This window comes from Pipistrellus hanaki (assembly GCF_964339955.1).
Source record: "Pipistrellus hanaki genome assembly, chromosome: 14".
NCBI lineage: Eukaryota > Metazoa > Chordata > Mammalia > Chiroptera > Vespertilionidae > Pipistrellus > Pipistrellus hanaki.
Window position 1 is genome coordinate 41,125,898 of NC_140516.1, and position 15,613 is coordinate 41,141,510.

At 45.1% G+C, this 15,613-nt stretch overlaps 1 protein-coding gene across 3 annotated transcripts in view; it reads left to right on the forward strand.

The window, feature by feature from the left end:
* SORCS3 (sortilin related VPS10 domain containing receptor 3) overlaps nucleotides 1-15,613 on the forward strand; it is a 489,777-nt gene that overhangs the window by 137,518 nt on the left and 336,646 nt on the right. For all 3 annotated transcript variants that reach the window (XM_084904018.1, XM_084904020.1, XM_084904019.1), the window contains exon 2: nucleotides 10,441-10,508. In XM_084904018.1, the coding sequence (XP_084760144.1) occupies nucleotides 10,441-10,508 (68 nt within the window). The remainder of the gene's footprint in view (nucleotides 1-10,440; nucleotides 10,509-15,613) is intronic.

The window sequence follows — 15,613 nt, forward strand, 5'->3', positions numbered from 1 at the left end:
CCACACTATATTTTCATTGCCTTGATCTGTCACTTGTCTTATTCAGCTCCCAAATTCTGCAAAGTACTTCCTTAACATTGGCCCCATTTTAAATAATGATGACTATACTTATTAATTTCTCTATCTCTTATTCCTTCCTTGGATCATGCCAGGGTGGATGAACCTGTGGTTGGTGATGATTCCTACATCTCTCTAGCTACATGACCTGGAAAGTTTTCTCATCTTGACAATATGGAAAATACTATCTTTCTTTCACCATGGTCATACCCTTTATGTATGTAACTAGGGGCCCAGTGCATGAATTCGTGCACCTTGAAAAAATCTGTGGGGTGTGAGACTGTGGTGGGCACAGGGGTGGGTTTTGGCCCATCCTCTGTGCCCCCTCCAGGCCCCTCCTGTCACGGCCCCCTGCTCCCCTGTCTGCTGGCAGCCCTGTTCTAGCTGCTGCTCCCTTGCACTGATGGCACCAACCCAGCTCACACCTGCTGATGGCGTGGAGTGATTAGGATCTGCACCAGCAGTAGGTGTGAGCAGTGGCTGCTGACCCCATTACCTCTCAGGAGCAGGGGGAGGTGGAGAAGCCCTGAGGGGCAATCAGGTCTGGTAGCTGCCCATCACACCTGTTGATGGCACTGAGTGATCGGGGCTGGAGCTGGGCATTGGCAGCAGATGCAAGCAGTGGCTCCAGCAGTGGGGCCTGTGTGGGCAGCAGGTGTGAGTGCCAGGCAGAACTGCAGCACACAGGAGCAAAGAATTTTCAGTAACCACCAGAGGCTAACCCCTTGGTCTGGCACTTCCGCTCACCTGCTCTACCATCCCGCTGTGGCTGAGCCTTGCCATGTTCCATGTGCACCCCCTGGTGACTGGTTGTTTGGTTGTTCCGTTGTTTCGTTGTTCATCTATTTGCATATTAAAGTTTTATATATAGATGACTACAGAGCATGGTGCTAGGCACTGATAGGTGCTCAACATATGTTAATATCCCCACCTCTGTTCTTTATGTATTTGTTCTGTTGTTGTCTAAGCTACTCTGCTCTATTGAGTCATGTTTTTTAAAAGGATGTTTTTATTGATTTCAGAGAGAAAGGGAGAGGGAGAGAGAGATAGAAACTTCAATGATGAGAGAGAACATTGATTGGCTGCCTCCTATTCTTCTACTGGGTATTTAGCCCAGGCATGACCCCTTGACCTAGAACCCTTCAGTCCACAGGCCAATGCTTTATTCACTAAGCCAAACTAGCTAGGGTTGGAGTCATGCTTTTGTATCTATGTTTAATGTTTTATTTATCTACATTCCATCAGGTATAAGTATATACATCTGTCTTCTCTAAAAGTCCTTAGATAATTAAAAAAAAAAACCAGTTTAAAACTTAATACAGTCACATTTTAGAAGGTTGCTTTCACCAGCTTCCCTCCTTACCCTCTCGTGTTTTCCATTGTGTGTCCTTTCACCCTCTTGTGAACATTCTTGAGGTTCTTTTATAAGCCACTTTGAATTCTCCCTTCTGGAGAGAATTGGCAGTCTAGCTTAGCTAAGAAAAAGACAACCTTGAAGAAGTTTGCAAAATACTCCAGAAAGAAGAGGGTTGGGAATTTCCACTTTCTCCTTATCTCTTATTGTCATCCTCTATGAAGATGTCTTGGTCAACCCAGCTCAGACTCATCTTCTCTTTTGAATGCCTATGATGATACTTTCAATTCAATGAATGTGTTGTATATCTTTTGGTTAATAGGCACTATGCCAGGGAAGCGCATAATAATACTCTCATAGTATAATAATGAGAAAAACAAGGGCCCTGTCCTGAAGGAGCTCATAGCCTAATAGTGGAGATATATATACAAATAGAAAATTATAATTTGACCTGTTTGGTAGCCTACTTGGAAGAATGTGCAACAAATTACGATAATATGGTTTAAAGGGGAATAAATTCTGTCTTGGAGGACAGGTGAGACAACAGTGTTGATGATTTTATGATGGGCCTTGAAGAATGGGGAGGAGGTGCTCAGGTAGAGGGAGAGTAGGAGACGAGCTTCCAGAAGATAGCGCTTGTGCAAAAGTGTGGGAATATAGAACAGGGAGAAAAATGGGTATTGCAGTGTGGCTGCAATTTAGATGTCATTTTGGGAAAAACAGCTGTAGAAGAGGATTAAAATGCCATTTGGGGCCAGGTTGAAGAAGACCTTTTATAGTGTAATGAAGTTGATCTTAAAAGCAGCATGAAGCCACTAGAGATTATTTGTCAGTAGGTCACAGGATTTAGCTTCTGTTTTAGAAAGGTCATTGTGGTGTAAAGATGGAAGAGAGGTGAAGAGAAGAATTTCAGTAAAACAGGTTATTCTGAAAGCCCTTACAGTCATTAGCAGCTGAATTCAGTAGTCCATTCTTAATCTTTCTTGTACATGAATTGACAGCATTTCATTCAGCTGAGTACCTCTTCCTCCTCGAAACACTTTCTTTACGTGGCTTTCAGACACACACTCTCCTGGGTCTCTTCTAATTTCGTAGGCCATTTTGTATCACTGAAGTTCTCTGATTTAAGTTATCTCAAAGAGAAGACACTAAAAGAAGGAATTGATGACAAGAGTGCTGGAAAGGCTGGAGGAGTAATAAAGACTAAGGCAAAGTAGAAACTGTTACATCTTGCACTGGTCGAGAAGAAAAACAGTTCAAGAGTCCAAGGGTCACCAAGATGGTGTTGCTCAGTGGTTGAGCCTCAGGTCATGATTGGATCCTGGTCAGGGCACATGCCAGGGTTGTAGGCTCAATCCCAGTAGGGGGTTTGCAGGAGGCAGCGGATCAATGATTGCCTCTCATCATTGATGTTTCTCTCTCCCTTCCTCTCTCTGAAATCAATAAAAAAGGTCAAGGATCTCTGCCACCCGGATTCCCACTGTGTGTTATGAGCTCAGTAAGCAGACATTCAAGAGCCTGCACTTCCTGTCATTGAGACCTCGAACAACTGCTGCTGCTGCCACTAACTCTGTTGCTGCCATTCAGTTGTCATCAGAAAATAGAAGTTGTAGACAGTAGCCTTTCCTCTTTCCACTATTCCCCACAACTATTGTCTCCCCCCCCCGCCCCCCCAGCCCTCATTGGCAGAATCAAATTAAAAACCTTATGACAGGAGAGTCTTAGAAATAGGATCCTGGCTACCTACAATACATAGATAGGAAAGTGGGCCAGGAGTAAATGCACATAACAATCACCCCTTTAGCTCTTTGAGCATCCATTTCTATCCCCTATTCATAAGTAGCCCCCTCTTTTGCTGTTGGTTCAGTGGTAGCATGAAAAGCTCAAAATAGCTGGGTATTAGTTTCAGCTTCCAGTTCAATGGAAAGGTGTTTTGTCTCCTGGTGACAATTTTCTCCTTAGGAACCAAGATTTCTCTTTCAACAGAGCCAAAGGATGCTTCATGTCCATGAAGAAAATATCCTGTAATGGCTTATTGGGTGTAATAAGGAGAGGACCACTCCTACTTTTGCTCCTTTCCTCTCAGACCTTTATATTTTGACCAAATATAGGATGGGCAAGAGTGAGTAGGTTTACAGTCATATGTGAAACACAATTTATTCTGATATTATTATTTATTTATTATCGTATTATTTTTCATGTGAACAACTGTAAACCTACTTTTGCACCACCCTGTATTGGTTGCATCCACACCCTAGAGGACAACACCACAACCTCAGAGTGTTGGCTTTTAGGCAGCCCTGCCATTGAGTCTTGGAAAGTCCATTCAACCATTGGCTCAGGCTAGATGATTTTGGGTGATGAGGTCTGTGCTTAGGCCAGTGAATTCCATGGACATGTCTGTGACTGCACTTCATCTGCTGTGAAATGAGTTCCTTTATTAGAAGTAATGCTGTGTGGGATACCATGACAGTGAGTAAAGCCTTCTGAAATGGGAAGGTTTTGAGCCTAGCATAATCACCGCAGGCAGCAAAGCAATCCCAATGGGAAGAAATTGCTCCCCCTATGTGATGGGAGAGGCGCAATGTAATCAACCTGCAACCCGATGCCCTAATGGGGTCTCAGTGCTGGTTTCTGATGTTGGCAGATTGGGAACTCAGCAATGATAATACCCGCACTAGCCTTGTGAGAGGAAGTCCATGCCAAGTCAAGGCAAAGCCTTCATCTCTGCCACAGTGGCTACTTCAGATCAATTACAGCGGCATCCGGGGAAAGAGGCTTATCGGCCTCCACATAAGGCCATCTTGTTCTTTCTGATCATTGAAAGTCTCTTCTGTAGTAAATACCCTTCAGTGAGCACCCCCTGCACCAATGTTGAGAGGTCTAAACACACATTGGTTTCCCTTCCTGGATTCTCTGATCTCTGAATGCTGGCATGCCCCAGCTTTCTGTCCTTACATCCCTATCCACACTCCTCCTCCTGGTGATCTGTCCTCGTCTCATGTCTTTAAATACCACCTAATCACTGACAACTCCCCAGTTGATATTTCTAGCCTAGACTTTCTTCCCTGAATTCTAGACTCATTTATCAAGCTGACTATTCAACTTCTCCCTTTGACTTCTCATAGAGTTCTCAAACTTAAAGTCCAAAGCATTTACTGCTTCCTCTGCTTATCACATATATTACCCAGACACACATGATTTAATCTCTCACCTCACTCAGGATTTTGTGAGGACTTCCTTCAGTTCCTTATTTACTGCTGTAGCTTGCATATCCCTGACCGCCCCTGTACATTAGTGCTTATTCTTCTCCTTCTGTTTATACTCCCACAATAGCACTTACCATCATCTGAATACTGAGCTATTTACCTACTTATCTCCCCTCCAGAATGTATGTTTTATGAGGGCCAAGAGGCTGGAAGCTTTCCATACATTTCTGATTAGTGAGTAAATGAAAAAAATCACAAGGACCTGAAATTGAATGATACAGTGGACAGCTCCACATTTCACAAGACTCAGGGCTGATCTTGTTGTGGGTGAAATAAGGGAGGGATCCAGGGATATGCTGAGGTTTTATCTTGACCCAGAGTTCATGATATGCCATTTAAAAAACCTGGGAAGGGACAACAGATTTGCAAAAATCTGTGCATGATATATGACAAAGCAGGTATCTCTTACACTATTTCCTTGTCCTCTCAACTAGATTGTAAGCTCATGGTGAGCAGGGAGCACCGTTGATGCTATTCTGAATTTGGCACACACCCAGCAAAGTTCTGGATACTGGGGATCATTTGGGTTGTGCGCTATAAGCAATGGATTTCTGTCCCTGAGGGAATGCTCTGGAGCTGGGAGAAGGGCCCCGTCATTCAGATTCTACTGAGACTGAAAAATGCACTCTTGTAGGCAATCCCTGAGGAGTATGTCTTAGCATCTTAACATCCTTATGTTAGCATTGACAACTATTTCTGGTAAAGAAAGCCACTGTCCTTACTCCAATTGGCTGGACACAAAGAACTGTCAGGTAGGGGTAGGAATAAGGTGGTAGGAGGTGAGGAGGAACTGAAGGGGGGTATGCAAAGAATGCCATGGGTTCAAAGGCACCAAGATTTCATGGAGGTTTCATGAACTAAAGTAGTTTTTCTTCAGAGTAAAATTTTATTGGCATTAAAGGCCCTCACTTCACTAAATGGACTCTTGTGTGAGGTGTCCTAGTGATTTATGGGTTTGCAGGTTATGCATTATCCTGTCAGAGGATGAAATCCTCCAGGCCTCCTGCTTTCCCTCTGAAGCTGTGTGCAGGAGCTAGTGAACACCCCTCTCTGATCTGCAGCCTCCTGTGTTGCTATGGGGGTCTACTTTTTATTCATTTGTTTGTTTGTTTGTGTATTTATTTATTTAAACAGTAGGGGCCCAGTGCACAAATTCGTGTACCTTGAAAGGAAATGTGGGCCATGAGATTGTGGTGGGCACAGGGGTGGGTATCGGCTCATCCTCTGTGCCCTGGACAGGCCCCTTCTGCCATGGCACCTGACCTCCTCTCTGCTGGCAGCCCAGCTCCCACCACCTCTGCTCCCACGCACTGATAGTGCTGGCCCTGCTCGCCCCTGCTGAGGGTACAGAGCAATTGGGGCCAGCACCAGCAGTGAGTGTGAGCAGGGCTGGCACTGTCAGTGGGTGCTAGCAGCAACTGCTGCCCTGATGGCCCCTCAGGAGCATAGGGAGGTGGAGAAGCCCTCAAGGGTGATCAGGGCCAGCAGCTGCAGCTCATACTGCTGAGCAATCAGAGCTGGCACCAGGCACTGGCAGCAGGTGCAAGCAGTGGCCTGGGTGTCTGCAGTGGGTGTAAGTGGGGCCAGCACTGACAGTAGATACAAGCACCTGGCAGGACCGCTGGTGAAAGAATTTTCAGTAACTATAAGAGGCTTGCCCCATGACAGTGACTGGCACCCTGCCTTGGTCTGGCATTCTGCTCAATTGCTCTACCATCCCACTGTGGCTGAAGCCTGCCATGTTCTGTGCACATCCCCTGGTGGTCAGTGCACATCATAACAACTGGTTGTTCAGTTGTTCTACTGTTCAGTCTATTTGCATATTAGAGTTTTATATATGTAGATTTTTAAATTTTTTATTTATTTTTTATTTTTTTTGCTCTCAGAGAAAAAGGGAGATGGGGAGAGAGATAGAAACATCATTGATGAGAATAATTGATGGGCTTACTCCTCCACACCCCCTTTTGGGGATTGAGCCTGCAACCCAGGCTTATGCTCTCACTGGGAATTGAATTGTGACCTCCTGGTTCATAGGTCAATGCTCAATCCCTGAACCACACTGGATGGGCATGATGGGTACTCTTTAGACAGAGTTTCACTAGAAGCCTCTTTCCCTCTTACCAAAAGAGGATTACAGGGAACCCTTGTCTCCTGAAGAATAATTATCATACTAATAACTCATATTTGCACAGTACAGCTCACAAAGCAGGTCAGCTTTCTTTATTTGATTTGAATCAACAGCTCTGTGAGCTTGGCAGGGGGAGGTGTATCATTATCCAGAATAGGAAATTGGAGCAGATTCTGACAATGTAAGCTTCTCAGGCTCGCACAGTAGATGTGGTAAGACTGAGTTTAGAGTGCAGCCCTCTCACAGCAAGTGCTCTCTTTTCCCCCAGGCTGCCACATGGGTCCCATCCAGAAGGCTCACAGATGGACCTGATGGGATAAATAATTAGAGACCCAGGGAGAATTAGGAGCATTCTCAGGTGGAATAGGGACTGAACCGTCTTTGCAGTTCTGAGTGTGGTACCTCCTCTCACTTAGGAAAGAATGTAACAAACTCCTTTACCCCCAAGTATCACTCACCCTAACCTTGCTGGGCATTTGGACCCCTTAGTTCAAATGCCGGGGATTCTAGAAGGTAGCAGGTTCAGGAACACTACACATGCCATGAGGACAGAGCCATTTCTCTTTTGCTCCTTTATCACCAGAATCTTATGCTGTGTGGGAATAAGGCAGAAATAGATAAATGAAAGAGAGGGGCAGAAATGAGATATAAAGACATTAGCTTCTGGCATCATGTGGTAGTAAGAAGACTGGTCACACACAATGGTGTGATGAGAGAGCACGACAGAGAGAAAGAAGAGTAGTAAGAATGAATTTAGCATATTTGCAGCCCCTTGAAAACTTGGATTGCTAAGATAGGGGACAGTGTCTTGAGAATTGTGGAAAAGTGGTTGGAGGAATGTCTGTGGGCCAGTACGTGAGTTTCATCATTTTTTTTTTTTTTGTGGGGGGGGGAAGGGGACCCAGTAAAGATTCCTAATCAAGAGACATAATTGAAACTACAATATCTCCCATGAAAGCAGAAATAATCTTCATAGAGGTTGGGAAGGGTGTGTTTGGATCCTCTAAGAACAGACACCAGGATGAGGTTAGATACATAGAAGCATATTAGGGCCAGAGGAGATGGAGGGAAAGAAGGAAAGGGAGAGTCTCTTGCTCCCAATATTCCCTGGATTTACTTTATCATTGTACTTACCACGTGGTGCCATAAAGATCTGTTTATGCATTGGGCCCAAGCCTTGGGTAAGGAGGCTGAGAGAATGAGAACTGCTCTGGGTCTGAACAAGGGTTTTGCTGACCCAGTCATGGAGCTTTAGTAATAAAGTGGAACTCTTACTACCAACATCTCTTTCTTGTCTCTGCTGTGACTTGGCACTTTTTGGAGATTATTCCATGTCCCTGCAGGCCTGATGTTGGGAAAAAAATGTTCTGATTTTCACCTGCAGGGCGCTAGAGCAGTGTTCCAACCTATTCCTAGCAGAGCACAGTTTTGAGTTTGTTTGTCCAGAATTTCAGATAGCTTGCATATAGCCACCCATGCTTAAAAAACAAAACATATATTAATTTCAGATAGGAGAGGGAGAGATGAAAATACCAATGATGAGAGAGAATAATAGATTGGTTACCGCTTGGTCATCCCACACTGGTGATTGAGCTCACCACCTGGGCATGTGCCCTGATTAGGAATTGAACAATGATCTTCTGGTTCATAGGTCAATGTTCAACCACTGAGCCATGCAGGCTGGGCCTACCTGTGCTTTTACATACTAACTGAGTATGACTTTGTAGAAAAAATAAAAGAGATAAATCTATTTGTGTTTGTGTATGTGTGTGTGTGTATGTGTATTCTATAAAACAGGACTTATCTGGCACATTGTTAATCATTTGTTTGGAGGGTGTGGATAAGTCCCTTCTTTCAGTAGCCACTGATTTTAACAAATGAGGAAACTCTGCCCTAGCCGACTTGGCTCAGTGAATAGAGCGTCAGCCTGCAGACTGAAGGATCCCAGGTTCGATTCTGGCCAAGGGCACATGCCTGGGTTGTGGGCTCGATCCCCGTAGGAGGTGTGCAGGAGGCAGCTGATCAATGATTCCGATTCTCTCTCAGCGTTGATGTTTCTATCTCCTTCTCCTCCCTTCCTCTCTGAAATTAAAAAAGAAATATATTTTAAAAAAATGAGGAAACTCATTGTGAGTGGGAGTGCCCAGGACCACAGAGAGACTGTGGAGAGCAACTCTGTGCATGGGATTCATACTCCTTGCTATTGCACTCTGCTAATAGGACAAGTGGATTAGCAGAATCTATTGTTCTATAAAGAGCCATGCCAATGATATCTTTCTTGGCTTGGCTGTTTCTTGCCAATCCACCACTTCCCAGCACAGGAATCGGTCAGAGAGGAGACTTATGAGCCCTCTAGTAATGGCCCCACAGAAAAGTTGAATGTCCTAAAACAACTTTACCATGGACTCTCTGTGACCTGTAATGGGCCACATCCTTGCCTCTAATTTTTTTCTTAGTTTACATAAAAGAAATGGAAATGAAGCTGACCGGCCCCATGGGGTGCTGGATGAGAGTAAATATCGAAGTGAGTGTTTTGTCATCAGTTCAATGCCATAAACATGTTCAATATAATGGCTGATTATTTTTCTTTAATCGTAAATGGCTACCTAGAATGGGAAGGCCCCATCTTGGTAGCAGAAATTCATTATCTTAGAAAGTGCTTAATGGCTGCTGTGCAAATGAACTGGAGGAAGTTAAATTGTGGAATGGGATGGAGCTGAGAAAAGTGAAATGAGTTGTGCATTAAATTTAGATAAACACAATTATGTGTAACTGGATTATGACGCGTGCAGGCAGACGCCGTATATTAGGCACCTGCGTTTTGATTAAAATCGATTCAGGTGCAAGCGCTTAGCATTTTTGTAGGTATGGAGTTGTGCCTAAGCCACTGTCCAGGTTCATGAGGGGAAGGCAGGGAGATGAGATGTCTTATATCCAAGTCTCCAGCTGGAGAAGTGTAAAGGGCATAGGACCAGACCCACCAGACAAGACCATTTCAACACGGGATTTGTGATTTCAACTGGAATCAGGAAAGTGTCCTTGGAGTCCAGTGGAGTCCAATGACCTGCATAGTCCATGGTGGGGACAGATGCTGCTTGGTAGCTGGCAGGTGGCATCAGGGAATATTGGGGACCGGACCTGTCTGCCATAGAAATATTTATGGTGCTAGTGATGGAAACAAAAATCTCTTTGAACTCTTGTGGGCAGGATGGGGCACAGCTCCTTCTACCTTTTTAGCCTATGTCTGCAAGTCAGTGTCATGTCCAGATCAAAAACAGCCATCCTCTGATCCCCGGAGTGGCAAAGCCAGTGAGCAGAGCCAGCCAGCTATACCTGACCTTGAAGGAGGTCAGCTGTGGAGAATCAACTGTCAATTCCCAGGGAATTCCTGTTGGCATGTTTTTATTTCAAGTGCAAAACATCTTCAGGATTAAAATAAATGCTACCCGTTCTGGGGATGCATTAAATGAACATGTTTCCCCCCTTATTTGATCCTATAATAACCCGTCAACTAAACGGATAGCTACTAAGCCGTCCCCTGGGTGATTTGAGATGCAGTGCATATTGTTATACACACTAACATAAGCTTCCTTTTTCTCTCCCTTTTGTTCCTCTCCTTACCCGCCTTGCAGGTCATACTTATCCTGACGAAGCTTTATGACTTCAACCTGGGGAGCGTGACTGAGAGTTCACTTTGGAGGTAAGAGGCTTAGAGATTCTTAAGGAGCCACTTGGCTGGGAAAAATGCCAGCTGAGGGGCTGGGAAGCCTGTTTGGAAGGAGAAGGGAGGGGGTCCGAAGCCCTTTAATGTCCCAATGGCCTGCACCTGTGGATTGCCTCAGCACTCTGCTTATTTATTTTGGGGCCGGTCACATGTTCCCTTGGCAGGGTTGTTGCTTCTCATGTTCTGCAGTGTCTCATGTATGTTCTGCAGTGTCTCATGCTTTCAGGTGAAAGAGGTGCTGTCGGAGGGGTGGGGAGCGTGCCTGACAAGGAGTGACCATAAGGAAGGGATCTGTTGTAGGAGGGATACTTGTCCTGGTGCGACTGGTTTCAGTCCTTTGCGTCTGGGAGGTGCTGTTGTTTTTGAGAAGCCTGCACTTAGAATAGACCCACGTGGGAATCAGGTCTGTGCAGGGACTTTCATGGTCCCGAGCTTTTGTGGGCTCCTTCCTCTAAACAATAATATTAAAAGATTAGAGGCCTGGTGCACAGATTCGTGCACTGGGGGTGGGGGTTGTCCCTCAGCTTGGCCTGTGCCTTCTCACAGTCTGGGACTTCTCACAGTCAGGGACCCTTTGCTCCTTACTCCCAGCCTGCAGCACAAGTGGGAGAAATCTCACCACCACCACTGCACTCGCCAGCTGTGAGCCTTGAGCCTGGCTTCTGGCTGAGCAGTGCTCCCCCTGTGGGAGTGCACTGACCACCAGGGGGAAACTTCTGCATTTAGTGTCTGCCCCCAGTGGTCAGTGCTCATCATAGTGACTGGTTGTTCGGCCATTCGGTCAATTTGAATATTAGGGTTTTATTATATAGGATATATCTTATGAGTGCATTGGTATGACAAATGTGTTAAAAAAATTTTTTTTTAGCCTAAAATTGCATTTTTTTTTTTGACTTGAAAAGGACAAAAGCATTTGTGCCCTAGGCTCAGTGCCCATAGTGGATGATGGATAATCCAGTCCTGATGGGATGCTGGGGCACCAGGACAGGAAGAAGATGGCTGTGGGTGGGGTAGCACAGACAGGGCTTACATGCAGCATGAACCCAGGAGTTTCTCTGGACCGGGGATGCCTGCACACTTAGCCTTCCACAGACCTCCTTCCATGCACACTCTGCTCACAGCCACACTGCCTGCCACACAGGACGACAGTGAGTCCACATTTCACGCTCCATACTTATTCTATCTATGGGGCTCAAGGCCGTGTATGTGTCCTGGGTACTTTGTCCTTTGTAGATACTGGGGAGGATGCTGTCCCAAACGGCCCTTCACCTGCCTGTGTCTTCATCCCAGAGCCCTGTCCTGAGGGATTCCTGGGGTCCGCAGCAGAGGCGTCTGGGCTGTGAGTGTCTGCACACCTTGCTGCTGATTCAGGTGACTTGTTTGTCTGCAGAGGACTAGCCGGGTCTCTCTCCCAGGGAAGGGGAGCAGCCACAGCATCTATTAAATGTTTAGGGGTTAATTGCTCCTATTGATCGAGGCCTGCCTCCATTTGCACAGAATGTCCAAAACCTAATTTTGCTGCTCATTGAAAATTGGCAGAGGTATAAGTAACCAGGGGCTTTTAATATATGAAAGCGTGCCTATTTCCACTCAGGCGGGACTCCCAGAGGGTTAGAGCCTCAGACACCTTCCTAGCAGGTCCAGTCGCATTGATACTGTACTGACCCCTGAAGCCTGGCTCCTGTTCTGTCTGCTTGGTGCAAATAACAAAGCAAGTCACACTTGGTGGGGCCTGTTAGGGATTCGAAAAGCTGGTGGATATTGTGGGTTTTCCCTTTGGATAAATGCTATATAAGAATATACTTAAAATGTTTTTTTAATTGATTTTTTAGAGAGAGAGGAAGGGAAATGAAACATTGATGAAAAAGAAACATCATGGATCAGCTGCCTCCCACAACCCTCCCCGCACTGCCTGGGGATCAAGCCCTGGCATGTGCCCTGACCAGGAATTGAAACAGTGGCCTGGTTCACAGGTTGATGCTCAACCACTGAGCAACACTGACTGGGCTAAGAATATACTCTTAAAAAATTGATTTTGGAGAGAGAGAGAAAGGGAGAGAGAGAAACATCTACTTGTTGTTCCACTTATTTGTGCATTCATTGGTTGATTCTTGTATGTTCCCTGACCAGGATTGAACCTGCAACCTTGGTGTATCAGGACAATGCTCTAAACAACTGTGCACCTGGCCCAGGCTAGGAACGTATTTTTGTATTGTGTTTCAGAAGGTTCACGGGTCTGACAAAGCCCAGCTTAGGAAACTGGACAGAGTATGACTGAGGGAAGAAACTGCTCTCAACTTTGTGGGATTTTTACAAATTGCTGGGGCCTCTAACTACATATTGTTAGTTAGAAATTTATATATATTTCAGAGAGGAAGGGAGAGGGAGAGATAGATAGAAACATCAGCTATGAGAGAAAATCATCCAGCGGCTGTTCCCTGCATGCCCTATACTAGGAATTGAGCCTACAACCTGGCCATGTGCCTCGACTTGGAATCAAACCGTCTGGTTCATAGGTCTATGCTCACCACTGAGCAACACTGACTAGGCCTCTTTTACTTTTTACTGTCTTTCCTGCTCAGCTCCTAAAGAGAGTGTCTCCCACTCCCTTTTTTATACTGAAGAAGATGCATTTTAGTTAGAGCCCAGAGCAGTATGATCTTAGTAACACAGTGTGCAGAGAAAAGAAACGAAATAAAACATGCACCCATTCGGATGCATGATTTGGCCCAGCGTGCTTAACCAAGTTGGAATTGAATTTGGTGATTCTTCAATCTTCTGTGTAACAGAGAAGCCTGGAGCAGTAGCTGTCATGACAAGATGACACTCCTTGGCAGGTTACAGTGTGATACAATTATTTGCCTCATTGGATTAATAATTCAGAGATCATCTACCTCTAAACAGACAAGACTGTTTAAAAGCATTCAGCAATGTGGCAGTATCGTGTGCCCTGTGACCCTCTTTTTGGAATTCCTTGGTGCTATTATATTATATGAGAGGTGATTCAAATTTTTTCTCCACTAACAGAAGAATGGCTGCCTAGATTGGCCATTAGCACAACTGTCTGTTGGCATCTCTTAGTCAAATAACATTTTACATATAGGATTTCAAGCTTAGAGAATTTGTGAGGTTAGGGACTGCCTTTTTTAAAAAGAACAAGTGTTTCGTTTTCAGCCCATAGTGTTTCAAGCTTGGGGGCTGCCCAGCAGTCAAGGGTGATATTGGGCCCCAACTCTATTGGCTTTGAAGTAAGCCTGACTTGAGAAGCAGTGGTGAGTCATGATCAGGAGACTCAGCGTCCATCTGTTTCCTTCTCAGCAAAGTATTTAAGTGAAGGCTCTGGGACTGATGGCCTGGGTTCAAGTTCACGCTTTTCCACTTAGCCACAGAGTGATCTTGAGTAAGTTTCTTCCCCTCTCTATGCCTCCATTTTCTTATCTGTAACAATGAGGATCATACAAGCATCGGCCTCATAAGGTGGTTATAATATTTCAGTGACACGGACTGTGTGAATTTCCTAGGAAAGTGCTTGGCATACAGTGCTATGCATGGGGCGTACTCCGGAGAATTAGTCATCATCATGTAATCCACCTGTAATTGATCAGTGTCTCCATGCTAGTTCCTTCTATTTTGTTTCTATATAACAAAGTTGACGCTATCTTGTTCTGTCCTGTACAATAAAACATAGGAGTTGGTTTATCACTGGCCCCATTTTACAGATGAAAATATTGTGCACTTCAGAGATTAAATGACCTGCCTCATGTCACACAGCTAATAAGTGGGTCAGGGGAATGGGGAGGACAAGGCTAAGGTCATAAGAGTAGGGGCTCCCTGATCTTGGACTCTTTACATAGTATCACATGTCCTCTTAAATAGAAATTCTGGAGCTGGATCTAGATAAACCTTTACTTCTCGTCTTCCCCATTCCCACTGAATTACCTGATGTGCAGGCATCATGGACTCAAAGGCCTGGCACATTCGCCCTCATTTCTGTGAAAACAGCATGTGGCATATGCTTTGGTGCCATTTTCATGCTCCTCTGCATACACAGGTGTATACCTCTGCCTCATTTGTTGACATTCACGGTCCTCAATTAGGGAGCAAGAATGACATTTATCTCTGGAAGTAGGAACTATGATAAGGCCAATTATTCTGCTGCCTGAGGTTGTTGTGTCTTTAGTTTTGAACATAAATCACAGTCGGGATTTATGTTTCTGACTGGCAAATCGCTTCTGGGACTCTGTCCTATATGTCTTAACCACTGACACTTGGACTGATAAGCACATTACTCTTCCTCCAAATAATTTGTTTAAAGAACTAATTCCTGGAGAGAGATGAGCTAGCAAGCAATTGTCCAGATCCCATCTGTCCATCCCAAGTGCTACTCTCTAGCAAAGGTCCCAGGGTAGTCAGTGTATGATCGGGAATTTTCCTGTAGATTTCCTGTTGGATTAGGGATCCTCCTGGGGCTGGATGCATTTGCAGTTGTGGAGGCATAAGAACAGGAATCTTTTTGCAATGAATGGTCTCCCTCTATTCCTATTTCACCTCCATTATTATCTGTCTTCCTCCTTTCCATTTCTTTCACTCCCAGCCTAGCAACATGGAAGACATTATTCTCTTGATGAGCAACCAGGATTTTGTATGCCTGGCCTCAGGGCCATTTTTCTGTATGCCGGGCCTCAGGGCCTGCAGAGCAAGGGGCTCCTGGTCAAAGTATATATGGAGTCTACCACTTCCCAGGCACATCCTCCTAGACTCTTTCCCTGACCCTCCTCTGCTCACCGCTAATGTCACATCCCTACAGTGTGCAGTGATTTGTTCCTAGCCTGGGAACTTCTCAAGAGCAGGGGACACGTGTCTTTCTGATTTTCAGATCTACAAAACCTATCCCTTGGGAGACACTAAATAAAGGCTTGGACAACTGAGCTGACATTCCAATAGCCCCAAACCAATCCCGGCCCAGGCCCGCCTTGCCCTGTCGCTTTCTCTGTATTGAGTTGTCTCATCCTCCTGCCACTGGGGAGTCCCATGACTTTTCATCTGCTTTGCAAGCTGTTGTCTGGATCATTTATTTCCTC